Source organism: Xiphophorus couchianus, chromosome 2 (genome assembly GCF_001444195.1).
Source record: "Xiphophorus couchianus chromosome 2, X_couchianus-1.0, whole genome shotgun sequence".
Lineage (NCBI taxonomy): Eukaryota > Metazoa > Chordata > Actinopteri > Cyprinodontiformes > Poeciliidae > Xiphophorus > Xiphophorus couchianus.
In genome coordinates, this window is record NC_040229.1 from 22,866,741 (window position 1) to 22,882,539 (window position 15,799).

Genomic DNA, 15,799 nt, shown 5'->3' on the forward strand with positions numbered 1-15,799 from the left:
CATGAGTTCAGGCCTCTGCCGGTGAATGAGGGCGCACAAGGCCAGACCGTTCCTCCAGGATGATGTGAGGTTGGTGACATCCACTCCCCTATATCCCCGAGTTTGATTCTGACACCAGGTTAGGAGTCGACTAGGTCGCACCTCAGATTCTGCAAGAAATAAATTACATGTTGGTACATATGCGTCAAAGGAAGGAACAACATTTTCATGGCAAAAAATGTCCCTGTATTGCTTTCCCCCAGTGGGTTTTATTTTTGTCCGGACTGGAAAGTTTTCTGAAATGGTGCCAACACTGTAATGTTCAAACTCTGTGTTCTTTTGGACTTGAGCCAAGCGAGCTGGTCCACTTTCTGAAGCTAAAGCAGGACTAACCTTGGCAATAGAGCAGAAACTTATCCCGATATGTCCTACTTAGAAAACAACCAGAACTTGCACACTTTCATGCAATTTGACAAGCCAAACAAGTTTTCCATCCCATATCAGAATTTGTTTACAGAAGAGGTGGCCCCATTATTAATGTAGTGTATGAAAATCTAAAGACTTTTGCTTATTGTAACAGGAACAATGATGTGCTTATCTGTTGTTGCAGTAGTGTGCAGACAAAAGTAGTACAAAAAACCCCAAAGAAATTTTATTTACCAATAATAAAGCTATGAATAAAAGACATTCTGAAGCACTAAGATATCCCATAACTATAAAATAAATGCCATTTCCAGTCACTGATACTGGAAGATTTCTAGTGACAGCAGGACATTTAGGTCAGGTTGGTTTTCTGCTGGTTACTTTCAAATTGACCACATCAATCTGCCATTAGTCCAGTTACTTTAGAATGATGTCAGATGGTCCTGAAGTAGGTTTATCTCACAGAGAGTTTTCAGAAAGTGAAATTGGGACTGTTTTTTTCTGATCAGACAGCTTGTGCTGTGAAGTTCTTGGATACGTTTGTGCTCAAGAACCTGAGGTTTACAACATCTCCTGTTTTCAATTTATCACCAGGTAAATGATATAACTACTCCTTCCGGAGGCTCCGCTCACAGTGAGCCCACACTTGTCAGGACAGGCCCTTGAACAGTTTCAAAATTGGTACCAAAGCACATCACGCCAGCACACGTCTGTAAAAGGCATCAGTTCTGACCCTCATATGAGTGTAATGTTATCCGGCAGTATTGTCTGACGAGGTGCGCCAAGCCTGTGACTCAGACAAAGGTAAAGTTTCAGCAGAGAGATTGCTGGGGAAACGTTCACTCTAATGTTCATTATTTTCCCCAACACAACGTAAAAGGTTAGTCAGACTTTTCACTCAGATATTAATTAAATATAAACACAAAGCAAAGAGGCGGTGATCGTAAACATTAGACAGAACGCGAAGTCAACATGTCACAAGCTGCCAGTGACTAACTTCATGAATTAGCTTCCAGCACTGACTCAGACAGTCCATCAAATAATAAACCTTAGAGATGATGTCGTGAAGTCAAACATTTGTCCAGAGGTACATCACTCTGGGTGACTAAGCTTCCAGACTTATTCAAAGCTTAAATCACCCTGAAATGTTTATTAATATGCACAACGTTTAATAAAGTACACAGCTGCAGTTCGCCATGTCTGATTTGGATGAATTTATTTCTAAATTTGAAATTCTGAGCCCTTTGGGGTTTTTTCTACAGTATAAACACACTTTACATTTTTATTTTTTTCCTTTTTGTTACGACTGGCTCAAGGTCATAACAATAACGGGAGACCATGCAGGGATTAAAGTGCATAAAAAGGAATATTTATTAACACAAACAACAATGGATTGAGGATGTCAGTATCAGTGGTGTAATGCAAATGTTTGGATGTGGTGTATGAGTGCATATGGAGTTGTTGAAGTGCAAAAACAAAGACAAACTCAAATGTGCAAAAGGAGGGGAGCTGAGGCCTGGCAACAAAACACCGCAAGCATCAAGGCAGAGTGGACGCTCAAGGCGACCCAGAAGGTGGAGACAGCCAGGTTTAAATGCTCTGTGCTCCAAATGAATAAAATCAGCAGCACCTGTAAAGGGGAGGAGCACAAAGACAGACAACAAGACACCTGCAACCCAGCCCATAAGGGCCAGGGCCGTAACACTTTTCATCCTCAATTTTTCCTCTCAGAATGCTAAAATTCTGAGAGGAATTTGACGCCACGTACAGCTTCAAATATATCGTCTGAGCTAATTCAGACGATATTAGCTCAGACATATTTATAACCTATTTATAATAGGTTATAAATATGTTATAACCTATTTATAACATTTAGCTGCTATAGGATAATTCATGGAGCTTCTCTTTCAACAGGAACCAAAAAAAGAAAAACTCCACCACATCTTAAGAAAACCCTAATTCCTTGAAGTCTTTTTTTAAAAAGTAAATTGGTTCTAGGACTTTGGCTTATGAATGCATTTTTTTTATTTTTAGAAATGTTTACCTTTTCTAGGGAGGTTAACTGGTCTTTGTGACAGCCCTCCTTTTTCAACCAGACCTGAATGACCATCAATGAATAAGTGGCGAACCTGAAAGAAACATACAGGCATGGGAGAAAAAATATTTCTAGTTTAAAAAACTAATTTAAACACGTTTTTGAACCACTTCAGTGATTTAAGGCAGTCCCAACAAACTAATATTTCACAATAGCTGAACAAAAGCCTGCTCCGTCAGAAATCTCTTTAAAAAAAGATGTGAAATCAAAGTTTCTTTTAACAGCTTTCATTTTAACACAAACATTTCCATGCTATTATATAATGGGTGCACAGGCACTTCTTGTTTTCATCTGGAAATGCAGAGGAATGGGAGATTTGATCTCAGTTTGTGCCAATTGTTGCTGAACTCAGCTAAAACATGTCCAATCTTGCTAATAGATAAGGACGCAATTACTTTTTGCTTGAACAGGTTTTTTTGGGGGAAAAGAAGTTCCCTTGAATACAAGTTTGGAAAATAATCACCAACCTGGTGTGGACGTACACAGCTGGAGTTCAGGTTCGGGTAGCGGGTAGCAGGATCAATTGTATACTGTTCAAAGTTTTTACTGATGTTTTCCGGTGTGGTCTGAGGCAGCAGACGGTAGATGCTCTCCCTGATAGAGAAGGGTGACACATTTTAAACACAGCAGGTTAGTAGTTTATTTGCGTCTATCAAAATAATATCCTCAAATGCTACTTCCTTTCTTACTTCGAAATAAGAGACAGACAAGATTTCAAATTCAAAGCATTGGATTCTTATCCACCAGAAGTCACATGCGGACTAATCAACTCCACAAGTTGCGCAAGAATTAAACTAGATATACTAGACAGATTACACATGCATCGTGTCATTTTAACATCACTATATGTCCTTATTCAACAGAGTGATAAAACTACACTAATTTCAATCTGCGGGAAGTAACACATCTTCACCTCTCTGCCAGTATCTCCAAGGAGCCCTTTCCCTGTGCCCAGCCCCTCACCATCCAAGCAGTGTCGAAAGCAGCTAGAAAGCCTCTAGCACAACCAGTACCCATCGGCCAGAAGGGCTGCAATAAAAAAAAAAACATGTGTCAAAGAAGAAGTAAAGGGACAATGATTATTCCTGCCCTGACAAAACACACACACAAGCAAAAACAGTGCCTCTTACCTCGAGAAGACTGTCTCCCACCAGTGCAACCAGTAGCTCATGTCCATGTTTCTCCCTTATCAGGGCGGCATTCTCTGATGCATACATGCATGTAAAGTCAAACATGGTTACGTCTGGCTCCCCATAGTGATTGATGGCGTAGTCCAGCGATGGCAGCTGGTAGTTTGTGCCAAAGTCCGCAGCCTCACGAGCGTACGACAGCAACGCTTCCTGGTTAACGTTGTCAGAATTCAGCAGTCTCTCTGTTTCTATGTAGTCCTGGAACAAGAAGAGGAGCCCTAAAACTTAAGGCAAATATTTAAAAATATTACACAAGTACATAAACTGTTTCCAAAAATAACCTATTTATACCATTTAACTGCTATAGGATAATTCATGGAGCTTCTCTTTCAACAGAAAACATTTCTGATCTGATTTTTTTGTGCAAAAAGTGTTACATGCAATCTTTGCAGGAGTGTCATAATGACAAAAAGCAATGGCGCCGTTATAGGTCAGCCATGTGGCCTCTGACGCTTGTGCTGTGTGCGTGGGTTTTGACCCAGCAGTCGGACGGAGATTTCACTCAGCACCAACAGCCAATGTAAGATGAGAGGGAGACCACAGGGGGCTCAGCAGCGCAACACTTCAGGACCTGCGTATGTGCCTGGATAATGCATATGGAAAAAGTTTGTATTGTGGATTATTTCCAAAACTACATAATAAGAATGTGTGTTATTGACAAAAGGTTTTCAAATAACAATTGCAAGTCTACTCTGAAAACATTTGTTAATTGCAAATAACTATTTCTGCTGTCTGATCTCTTCCATGCAAGGAACATTTTTTTTTTATTTGCCAAGTGAGAAATGGAATAAAGGTGAGAGGTGTAATGCTTTAATTAGAGCCCTGTTTATCATCATCCACTGTGAAGTGCTATCACTCACTACCAAGGTCAGCACACAAACCTTTTTCTGTTCCCAGAAAGCCATCTGACTCCCAGCTTTGGGACTTCACTTTAAATGTTGCGATTTTCTGGCCCGTAAAAGGATGTCATTAGAAAATAGACATTTTTATTAAAAAACAAAGCAGAATAGACGAGCTTCATTCACTTTTATTAACACTAAGGTCGCAAAACAAACTTTAAGGCATATCACAGCAGTGACACTTTTGAAATAAAGCTGCATGACATAAAACAATGAGCTGCCTGTTTCCTTAAACAGTATGCTTCTACCAGTGCTGTTGGTGTGCCACCACTTAACAGGAAGAAATTAAGAGATTTATACACCACATTCTCCTCTAATCCCTGTGAAAATTATGCAAGAAGCTAAAGAAAACACAACAGCAAAAAAACAAAAAAACTCAACCACAGCTGGGCAGAAACATGTCAGATTATTATCCACAAACACTTAGGAGCCACTTCACAGGAATTACGCAACAAATGTCCCCAATCAAAACATTAAAAAGAAACGTATGTTCTTTTGAAACATAAGATTCATTTGAAACATAAGATTTATGGTTTATAAACAATAATATTGCTTGTTATTAATTTGGTATTAAGAGTTGAGTGTTTTTTTTAACAAACTGCCATGAAGTATAACTCAGATTTTTACTTTTTTGTTGAATGTCTGCTTTATAATATATTTACCACCAATGGCAAAAAATGAAATCCCTTTTCTGCAAAATTCCTAAGTAGTATAATATTAGTAGTATTTCAAAAGAGCAGAGGAAGACATGTTTTTGAACACCAACAAAATTTGTTGTTAATCTGTTGCTAAGAGATGAGCGTGTCTTCTGGTAACCAAGTGTCACAAAATAAACATCTGATTTTTACTTTTGCAAAATTGACCAACTGTAAATTTCTTGTGTCTAAGCAGATAGACAGTATTTCAAAAGAGCATATGTTTTATAAACAACAATATTGTTTATAAAACATATGGTGATATAAAACAATTTGGTGATAAGAGATTAGCTTTTTTTTCTGGTAATGAACTGCCACGAAGTATAAAACAGATTTTTACTTTTGTGTTCAATGTCTGTTTTATAATGTATTTACCACCAAAGGCAAAAAAAAAACCCCAAAAAACTTTGGAAAATTTACAAACTGCAGAATTCTTTAGTATAAGTAGTATTTCAAAAGAGCAGAGGAAATCTTATGTTTTTTGAACAATAACAATATTTGTTGTTAATCTGTTGCTAAGAGATGAGCGCATTTTCTGGTAACTAAGTGCCAAGAAGTAAACATCTGATTTTTACTTTTGCAAAATTTATCAACTCTACATACGTTGTCTATGTAGATCAGCAGTATTCCAAAAGAGTTTCTGTTTTATAAACAATAATATTACGTGTTATTAATTTGGTGTTAAGAGATGAGCATTTTTTTTCTGGTAACGAACTTCCACGAAGTATAAATCAGATTTTTACTTTTGTGTTTTAATGTCTGTTCTATAATATATTTACCACCAAAGGCAAAAAAGAGAGAAAAAAAACACTTTTCTGTAAAATTCACTAACTGCAGAATTCTTAGATAGTGTAAGATTAGTAGCATTTCAAAAGAGCAGAGGAAATGTTATGTTTTTTGAACAATGACAATATTTGTTGGTAATCTGTTGCTAAGAGATGAGTGCGTTTTCTGGTAACCAAGTGCCACGAAGTAAACATCTGATTTTTACTTTTGCAAAATTGACCAACTGTAAATTTGTTGTGTCTAAGCAGATAAACAATATTTCAAAAGAGCTTATGTTTTATAAACAATAATATTACGTGTTATTAATTTGGTGTCAAGAGATGAGCATGTTTTTTTTTTTTTTCTGGTAACTGCCACGAAGTATGAATTAAAATTTTAATTTTGTGTTTAATGTCTGTTTTATAATATATTTACCACCAATAGCAAAAAAAATAATCACTTTTCTGCAAAATTCACCAACTGCAATATTCTTTAGTATAAGATAAGTTGTATTTCAAAAGAGCAGAGGAAATCTTATGATTTTTGAACAATAATACTTGTTAATCTGTTGCTAAGAAATGAGCGCATTTTCTGGTAGCGAAGTGCCACGAAGTAAACAAGGGAGTGCATTAAAATTAGCACAAACATTAGCAGGCAGTGCCTTTTCCCTAAAATAAGCTATTAGCTATTTTTTCATTTATTAACCTTGTTTAGCACACTGAATAGAGGAAGTAAATGTAAGACAACATGCTAGTGATGTCCCACATGCCACTGGGAGCATTTAGGCTAACATTAGCATTTAGGCTAATTTTAGCTCATGCACTAATTTTAACATACTGAATGGAGTAAGTCCATGTTACTCAACATGCTTGTGACTCTCCACATGGTATTGAGTACATTGTAGCTTATGTTAAGGAAATATGGCTATTTTTTGATTGTTTAATATAGTTAATCTAATGCCATGTGCGTTTAAGTAGATCAACATTCCTATTTGGACAAAGGATAAGCTGAGGCAAGGTAAAGGGTCAGAGATAAACATTCTCCTGGCAAGGCTGTAACTTAGAGCAGCCATAAAATACTATGCTCTTGAAAGGCTTTAAATTAGTAGGCCATAAAGAATATCTTCCCCGGCTCACAGGTCAGAGGTCGGGGGTTTCCCAGGAGCTCAGAGTTGCATCTGGAGTTGATCACAACTTAGGAATCTTGGAAACACTTAGGTTTAATTTCTGATACACCTTTTAAATATTGGTAGCAATAGTGTGTTAGATTAAAGTATATTACCCAAGCTACAAGTACTAATCTAGTAAATGGAATGTATTTGAAAATGTACTAACTATGACAATATCGGAATCAAAAGGGAATGATTTGAATGTTATGTTTCACAGGTTGAAAAAGACTTCTATCTCATTATTGTTTGTGATAAGGCAAAGATTCAAATCTTTGGAGAAGCTGAGTGCAGAGGAGTAAGATAGGTTTTGTGAAAATAACTTATAACTTTAATAACTAAAATGACTCTTGATATTTGTCATTAAAACTCAGGGGAAGGTCTAAGTTTTTTCCAAGGTAGCTCTTGGTTGGTCAAAACAGGGGTACGCCCTATTTGCATATATTAACAAAGAGAAACGCCTTCACTAGAAAAGGGAATGCGCAACAATAAGAATTCAGACAACTGCCCTGTTTTGCTTTTAAGCAACAGCTGTCTCCAAAGGCGCCTTTGTTCTTTTCTTTTAATGCTTTTGTCTCAGGTAAAGAATGTACTTCTTTGTACTCTGAAGTTTCTTGTTAAATTCATACGGTGTTTTCTATTGAATTAAACTCTGTATCTCTGTGACGTCATCGCGCCTCGCCGTCTGCTGTCCAGCCGTGACGACATCCGCTCGGGACCCGGGCTAACAGGAGGAAAAGAGAGCCATGCTTTTTCCAAAATTTAAGCTAACCTAATAAATTTCCTCCTTAATACTTACTTTAGCATTGATGCTAATTTTTGGCATCAGAATACTGGGTTCCAACCAGCAGGCACACTTTGCAGGTCCCGTTTAAATTTCTTCAGAAATCTTCTAGTTATCACTTATTATGGATGTATGGATTTACTGTACAATAACTTATTAATAGAATTCCAATAGTCCATTATTTTAAATATCATTGCCTTTTTAATCCATTTTCATAAAATTTGTAGAATATTTTTTATTCAAACTGTTTTGTCACTGGCAGAATCAGCTGGTAAAGAAAGCTTAAATATTGATGCATCAACACAATACGTAGATTACTGCTAGCTAAACTCACATTTATGATGACCCCTTTGTCCAGCAGGCTCTGCTTCTTTGCAGTCATCACAAAGTAGTGGGTGTTGTCTTTGTAGTAAACAATGTTTTCCAAATCAATTCCTAAAAATGTGAGCATGTTGTTTAACACAGATCCCTTTACAGCTGCAGATCATCCATAAAATTTGACACATTTACACAATTTACCTGTATCCTCTTTAAGTTCCAGAAAAAATTTCTGGTTAAAGATGAAGGCAACGCCGCTAATTTCCTCGACTTTAGCTTCTGCTGTGGTGTTCCTGTTGACGAAGTTGGCTGTTATAGCGATTGCCAACTTTCCTCTGAACTCCTTGCGACTGAAACCTGCCAAGTAGGGATTAGGAATTAAAGGGGGAAGGATGCAAATTCATATTCGTTTCTAGTTAACACATGCGTAACCATGCAGGGAGCTATTCGCTTATCCCTCTAAATCACAGAATTTTATGTTTTCTAATAATTTCCAAGGCTAGGATGTATAGGAGAAATTTGCCGGACTACACTGTGCTGTGTTTTGGTGCGCAGCAGATCATGTGGGGGCGTTTTTCTGGACGTGATCTAAGCGCCATAGTTCAAGTGAAAGCAACTCATAATGCTTCTGCATACCAAGACATTTTGGACAATATTACTAAACAAACTTTGAAGGTCTGGTCTGGGGACTGCAGCTTCCTGTTCCAAGTCATTACACACCAGTGCAAAATAATGTCCATAAACATCTCAAAAGGTTGCACAAATCTCTGACCTCAACCCAACTGATCACCATTAGGGATGAATTAGAGCACAAACTCTGAGCCTTGTCCAAGACTGACCTCGTAAATTTGTTTCTGAAAAGAAATGGCCAAATACCCCCAAAGATAAAGTTGTACACTTTGAGGAGAGATTTCCTAGAAAAAATTGAAGCCACTAAAACTGCAAAGGGTGATCAGACATCATATTAAACCTTAGAATGGGTCAAGTCCATGTGTGTGAAGAAAGACATGCAAATACTTTTGCCAACATGACTATATATTTAGAATACAGATTCTTGAACAAACAAGCATGAGACTTATTTATTATTCTCGGACAGAAGGGTAACAGCTCTCATCCAGTTCATGAACCTTCATACACACACAACTGCATAAAAATACATTCACACGTTGAAACTATGTCAACAGGAAATGCTTCAGTGCCAGAAAGAGCTTCCTCAATGTGGGTCAGTAGCAAAACTTTCTTTGTCTCTCATGTTGAACCAGTTGTCAGCACTTACTCCCCCACAATGCTTCACAGTTCTGAGTTAAGGTCAACCCTCACCATCTAATGTGCTTCTGCGACCGTCTGCACCAATCACCACATCAAAGTCAAAATCAGAGACTGGATGATTGGAGGGCCGGAGTTCTGCTCGCCAACCAGGACCTAAGAAAACAAAAAAAAAGTGAGATTAGTGGAATACTTAGGACAAATTTAAAGTTAAAATAAGTTGGTTTCCATTCCTATCTTATTAGAATAGACGCAACCTTTATTGTCCCGCAAAGGGGAAATTCAGATGTAGCAGCGACAGATATAAAGGTTCACACACAATAAGTTTACACAATAAGTGTTAAATAAATATATATATGCATAAATAAATAAAGTAAGATTAGCAAAAATGAGTGCTGCTGTTTTAAAGTAAATGCCCTAAATATGCATGCTTATGTTTTGCCTGATTTAGGGCGGCTTATTAATAAAGTCTATAAAATTATTCTGTTGTGTTCTTTGGAGAGCTAAAATATGACTGTCTCTTAGGAATTGCTTTGGAAAACAGAGCAGAGTCTATCAATAGCTTTATTTTCCACTCTGCAAGAACTTATCTGTTCACTTCAACATATGTGACATCAAGGGAGCTTTCCTTATATAGCTGACATATGCAAGCAAGTGCCATGATATCACTGCTGGTCATGACCCTTTTAAACAGGGATAACCCTGTTTAAACATACAGAGTTCTGTTTCTGTACTTGTTGAGAACTTGTATTAGAGATCAATCTGACATTCTTAACTTAATTTAGAGATGTGAAAATACTCTCTTAAGAGTGGATTCTCAAAAGATTTGTGCCCAAGACCTTCATGGAATAAAGGTGCTTTCTTCTCCCAAAAACAAACAAAACAATGTCATCTCATAGAACTGTACAGAGAAGGTAACATTCAACGCATAGGACTCACCATCTTCCGTTTGCTGCTCCGGAGGCTCCAGAAGTTTTACAAACTCCACATTGACATGAATCTCCACTCCCAGGATCAGGCTCACCTTCAGCAGCATCAGCTGCAGCTGGCGGATACCTGGAGAGGGAGAAAACGGTGCTAAGAAAACGGGTTGTTCAGTCACATTATAGCCACAAGCGTCAATGTACTTTAGTGGGATCGTATGTCTTTTGCCAACACAGAGAAGTGCAAAACTGCTAAGTGGAATGAAACATCATCTTTTTTTTTTTTAAATAAATGCAATATGAAAAGTGTGGCATATATTTGTATTCGGCCATTTTTACATTGATACCCATTAATAAAACCCTGTGCTACCTGCTGCTCTCAGACCTCTGTCATGTATAATTTAATCTCAATATAAATACAGCTGCTCTGAGCGACATGAGAGGTTTGTTAAAGAACTCTAATAAGGATGCATTGTCTTGAAAACATAAGAATGTAGCAGACAGGTTGAAGATGGAGTTAAAGGGCTTTAACTCTAACTGAAGCCCTACCAAAATATGACCATTCAAATAAACATGCAAGGAGAGCATTTATCATAAAAGCACATAATATGCACATGGTAACTTTGATGGAGCAGAAGCAATTAACAGGACGAAGATATCCAATGTTGAAATTAGTCCAGAAAATCCTCTAGTTGCAGTTTTCCATGAATTCTGTATCCAGAATTCAGAATTTGTGGAGCATCTTTTTCTACACATGGCAAATGTGTAGAAAAAGATGCTCCACAATTTTTTTGTTTTTCATGTAAGCACTATGTGGCAGAAAACGGACACTGAAAATGATCCTGCACACGCCGTTCCCATAGTGAAACATGGTGGTGGCAGCATCATGGTGTGGAGAATCTTTTTTAGCGTATCAGCGTAGACTGCTAGATTGGTGGAGCAAAATACCGGGGTGCGAAGATGCTCAAAATCTGCTATTTTCAGGAACAAAGTCAGTTTGTCCCTTAAAAGAAATCAGAGGTAAACCTGCTGTCATATACTCAGCCAAAGATAATAATAAATAACAGTTGCTGCAGATAAGGGCAGCAATACTGACAAAAAAAATCTGGCCTGGAAGATAAGATAAGCACTCCTCTCAGAGACACAAACACGGCATCTACTATTACAGGACAAACACACAGAGATAAACTTTTTATCTCTCTGTATGTAGAAGTAGAAGTAGAAGTCTACACACACAGTAAAAACAAATCCTTTTCCTGTTGTTGACATTCATTCAGCTTTTTATTCTTTACGACTTACTTAAAGACAGCTCTATTTTTGGAATTGAAATAAAGCAACAAAAAGAGAGGACACTCACTGATGTGGTCGATGGCGCCGGCGCAGAACTTTCCATAGAACTTCTTGGCCCCGAGAGCCCTGAGGTCATGAATGGTGTAGGGCCAGAGGTGGAGCACATTGTTCCTGGAGAAAGTGTCCCTCTTCTCGATCACCACCACTTTGCAGCCGAGCAGGGCCAACTCGATGGCCGTTCGCAGACCGCAGGGGCCGCCACCGATGATCAGACACTGGGAGTAACAGAAGGTATGAAATGAGTGAGGATGAGATACAGTCTGAGCAGGTTTGTACACAGAAACTGTCCTGAGATGACGGTGTGTAAATACATATACAGTGCAGTCATATTTGTTTGAACATTTTTTTTTTTTGTTCGCCTAAAAACATATGGAGTGTAAGTACAGTAGGTGCACACCATCAGTGTGTATTAAAGATTTCTGCTCCCTGTTGCATGGAATGAGGAACAGAGGAACAAAATGCCAAACAAAAAGTTTGGCATTAGCGCTTAGCAAGTGTTTTGAGGAGCATGGTCTGATGCATGATAGTCCCCCCTTGCATGTAACACAACCAAATATGGAGACAATCGAGTTGCAGGGATTAAAGAATGCTGTCCTCTCATTTGGATTTTAGATTTTGTTTCAGAGAACACCCACCCAGCTCCATGTCCACCATCCTTCATCTCCAAATAGTCATTTCTCCAGAAAAAATGTCTGGAATAATAGCTGAGCTGTTATTTCTGGCTAGCCCTCTACCCAGCCCTTCTGTGTTAATCTCCCTTCTGCAAGTCTCTGGCCTGTTTCCCCCGCCCTCACTTAAAGTCTTATCTCTTCCTTGAGATATGAAGTCTTTCCAATACAACGTCAAAAGTGCTGCCTAAACATGCCTACACGCATAGTCAAACAACAACGCAGCACATGAAATGCCAAATTTGAGAGCTTAGTATCCAAACTGTGTTTTGAGCCTTGTTAGAAGTTATGCAGTACAGTTAAACCAGCAAATATTTCATTGCTTTGTCTGTTTGTACCACAAACCAGTGTATCCTGCTCTTGTCGCTTGGGGCTAATTGCCCTGCAAGCTCCAACCCTGTAAGACTTGATGCTAAGCTGTTGAGGTTATTCAGGAAAGCATCTAAAACATACAAAACATGGTGGCTTGCAGATCAGGACCCAGAAGCTCTGCTGTAACAAACCTATTTGATGCCTCTGCATATAAATATTGGAATCTATAAATTCCGGTTATAAATGATGCTCTGAATTAAGGCTGCATATACAATACTGTGCAAAAGTCATAGGAGCCTTGCTCCATTTAGTTGGACTTTTGTAAAATACCACATAACAGAGTTTGACAGAAAAACATACTAAGATGATCGAAGAGTTAAGTGAAAACTGGGGATAAGTGTCTAAAGTAGTCAAAAGAACTTCAATACAATCCTCCATGTGTTTATTAAGACACCTGCACATTACATCCATTATTGTTTCCTCCATTGCTTCTGCAAACAAGCTACCTTTATTTTTTCAAATGCAGAAAAGACAAGAAGTCGCTGACCAGTTTTCAGCTTTTATTTTGCAAACTTCATTGAGGCTGACGTTTCAACAGCATCATCTTCTGTTGGTCTCCATGAAGACTCCATAGACGTTTGCACTATAAAGCTGAACACTGATCAACACCTGATTTCAGCCTGATTACATATTGATTGGGTTTGACAAGGCCGCATATAGCTGCTATCAAAGACCGCTACCAAATTGGGGCACCTTTTAAAGAAGAAGGTATGCAAGTTTGTTTTTTTACCCCTCCAGGGGGTCTTTTGTGGGCTGTAGTGTACCTTATATGACAGTAGGCTGACAGGAAAGGGGGAAGGATAGGGGGGAAGACATGCGGCAAATATCGTCGGGTCCGGGAGTTGAACTTGCGACAGCCACGTCGAGGACTCAAGGCCTCCAAACATGGGTCGCGCTAACCCCTACGCCACCACAGCACGCCCAAGAAGAAGGTATGCAAGTTATCTCTGTTACAAAAGCTTGTTGAAGTGCTTAATTTTATGTGGTTGTATTACCCATTGCAAATATTTGTTGTTTTTTTCCATAATTTTTTGTCTGCAGCAAAGGGGTTAAATATAACCAAACTAGGACATCTTCAACAACTGAACAACTGGGAATACTGGTGGATCAGTTTGCTGTGATTAGTCACATCTCTGTTAACCTGTTTGTTTAACCCTTCTGAATGGGTTAAAATCAAGAAGGGTTATTTTTTTCTAATTTTACTTTACCTTCCCAAAACCAAAAACACATAGTAAAAGAGCTCAAACAAGTAATTTGACAAAACCTTTTGAAGTAAAATTTAACTGAGTTTTTAAGAATTTCTCAGCAACATGGTCTTACCCTTGTTCCTTGGCAGGCTTTATTCTGATTGTACACTTTCTGCTGTGCCCGTTTGTCTAATTTTGTCCACAAGGCCTTGACTTTCCAGGAGCTGACTGCTGCCTTCAAGGAACTGAAGAAGTTACTGTGGTCCAAAGGATCCAGCTCCAGTTGTCTGCAGAGGATGCTGAAGGCCTGCAGGGTTCCTTTACATGTGGACGCCTGGACAAAGTTCTCAAAGAGCTGGCTGGCCTGAGCCGTTCGCTCATCCTCCGTCTCACCCATCTGCTCTGATTGCAACAGAGTCCCAGTTCCTTGAAAACTTTGCCTCCTCCGTCCCTTTGTGACTCGTCCCGAGTTTCTCTTGTTCCCCACTGTTAGAAGTGAAGTTTTAGCTGCGGTATCCTTTCACGCTTAAATGTCTCTGGGGCAAGAAAAAAAAATACAGTCAGAGAAAATACAAGGCAAGTAGCATTGTTGTGTATGGGACAAATAGGTTTTAACTGCAACTATTAAGATTTGCGAACTTATGTCTGATGCTTAGTACCTTTATAACTTGGAGTGCTAATAAAAGTCAAAAGTAAAACTTACTGATAGCTGCATTTTGTAAATAAAATTAAGTAATCCCTAGGATTTTGTGTTTACTGCTACAGTTTTGAACTTTTATCAATTAGTCGCAGAAAGATTCAAACAAAAATAATAACCAGTTGTGAAAAATATATTTTATTCTAAATATTTTTGATCTTTTTAAATATAAAAACATTTAAAAAAGGATTTTACTAAAATCATTTTTCTGAGCCAATGTTTGTGGCTCACAATTACAAACCTTCACTGTCCAATGTTTTGCTGCTTTGACCAATTTTATATCCCAACTTTTTCACCTGACATCAACAAACCTGCTGCTTTAAGACAGTAATTATGGTCAACATACTTTCCTCTGGAACTAAGAAATGTTTTCCTTCTGCAGCTCCACTGAATGCCTGACAGGATTAGGACAGATTTATGCTCTCGGTGGAGATCAGCTGAGCGGTCATGGGAGAAGCTCAAACACTCTAATAATACAGAAAGAAATAATCATTTTCACAGTCACAATTTTACACCAGCAGCAAATAGTCGAACTAAATATATAAACAGATAATACTAACTGTTCCCTTCAAAGACTAGATGCTTTGTTTCTTCAAGGAAAAACAGTTTAATTCTCACAAACATGAGATTTTTATTTCCCCAATCTACCATAAATATTTTCCTGATTCTTATCCTTTTTGCCTAACTAAGTCATCTATGTAACAAACTGGCAAACATTCACATTAAAGTTTTTTTTGTAATTTCAGCTGCAAAATTATGTCTTTACAACCATACAAGTAAATCACAAATATGTAAATCAATACAAAAAGCACAAGGTTTATTTCTTAAAAAGTATTTTAAAGAACAGAGTCTGAAAATTCAAGCATTACTTTATGTCCAGTTTCTATTTCCCAAAAGTATCCAGACATGAAAACTGATAAAAGCAAACTTAATATTTCCCTCAGGCTTTTCAGGCCTGACTCGGAACATGTAATAAGGGACTATTTTCCACTCCCAAACTCCACCCAACAACAGGCATGAATT

At 38.1% G+C, this 15,799-nt stretch overlaps 1 protein-coding gene across 10 annotated transcripts in view; it reads right to left on the minus strand.

Moving 5' to 3' along the window:
• The window catches only part of mical2b (microtubule associated monooxygenase, calponin and LIM domain containing 2b), a 51,176-nt gene that overhangs the window by 21,192 nt on the left and 14,185 nt on the right, over positions 1–15,799 (minus strand). For all 10 annotated transcript variants that reach the window (XR_003597910.1, XM_028036353.1, XM_028036343.1 and 7 more), the window contains 11 exons: positions 14,213–14,615; positions 11,860–12,067; positions 10,519–10,635; positions 9,634–9,735; positions 8,515–8,670; positions 8,330–8,430; positions 3,628–3,885; positions 3,411–3,526; positions 2,965–3,091; positions 2,447–2,531; positions 2–149 (listed from right to left, as the gene is read on the minus strand). Coding sequence is in view for 9 of the 10 variants with exons in the window: in XM_028036353.1 (XP_027892154.1) it covers positions 2–149; positions 2,447–2,531; positions 2,965–3,091; positions 3,411–3,526; positions 3,628–3,885; positions 8,330–8,430; positions 8,515–8,670; positions 9,634–9,735; positions 10,519–10,635; positions 11,860–12,067; positions 14,213–14,476 (1,682 nt within the window). In the remaining variant the exon portion in view is untranslated. The remainder of the gene's footprint in view (position 1; positions 150–2,446; positions 2,532–2,964; positions 3,092–3,410; positions 3,527–3,627; positions 3,886–8,329; positions 8,431–8,514; positions 8,671–9,633; positions 9,736–10,518; positions 10,636–11,859; positions 12,068–14,212; positions 14,616–15,799) is intronic.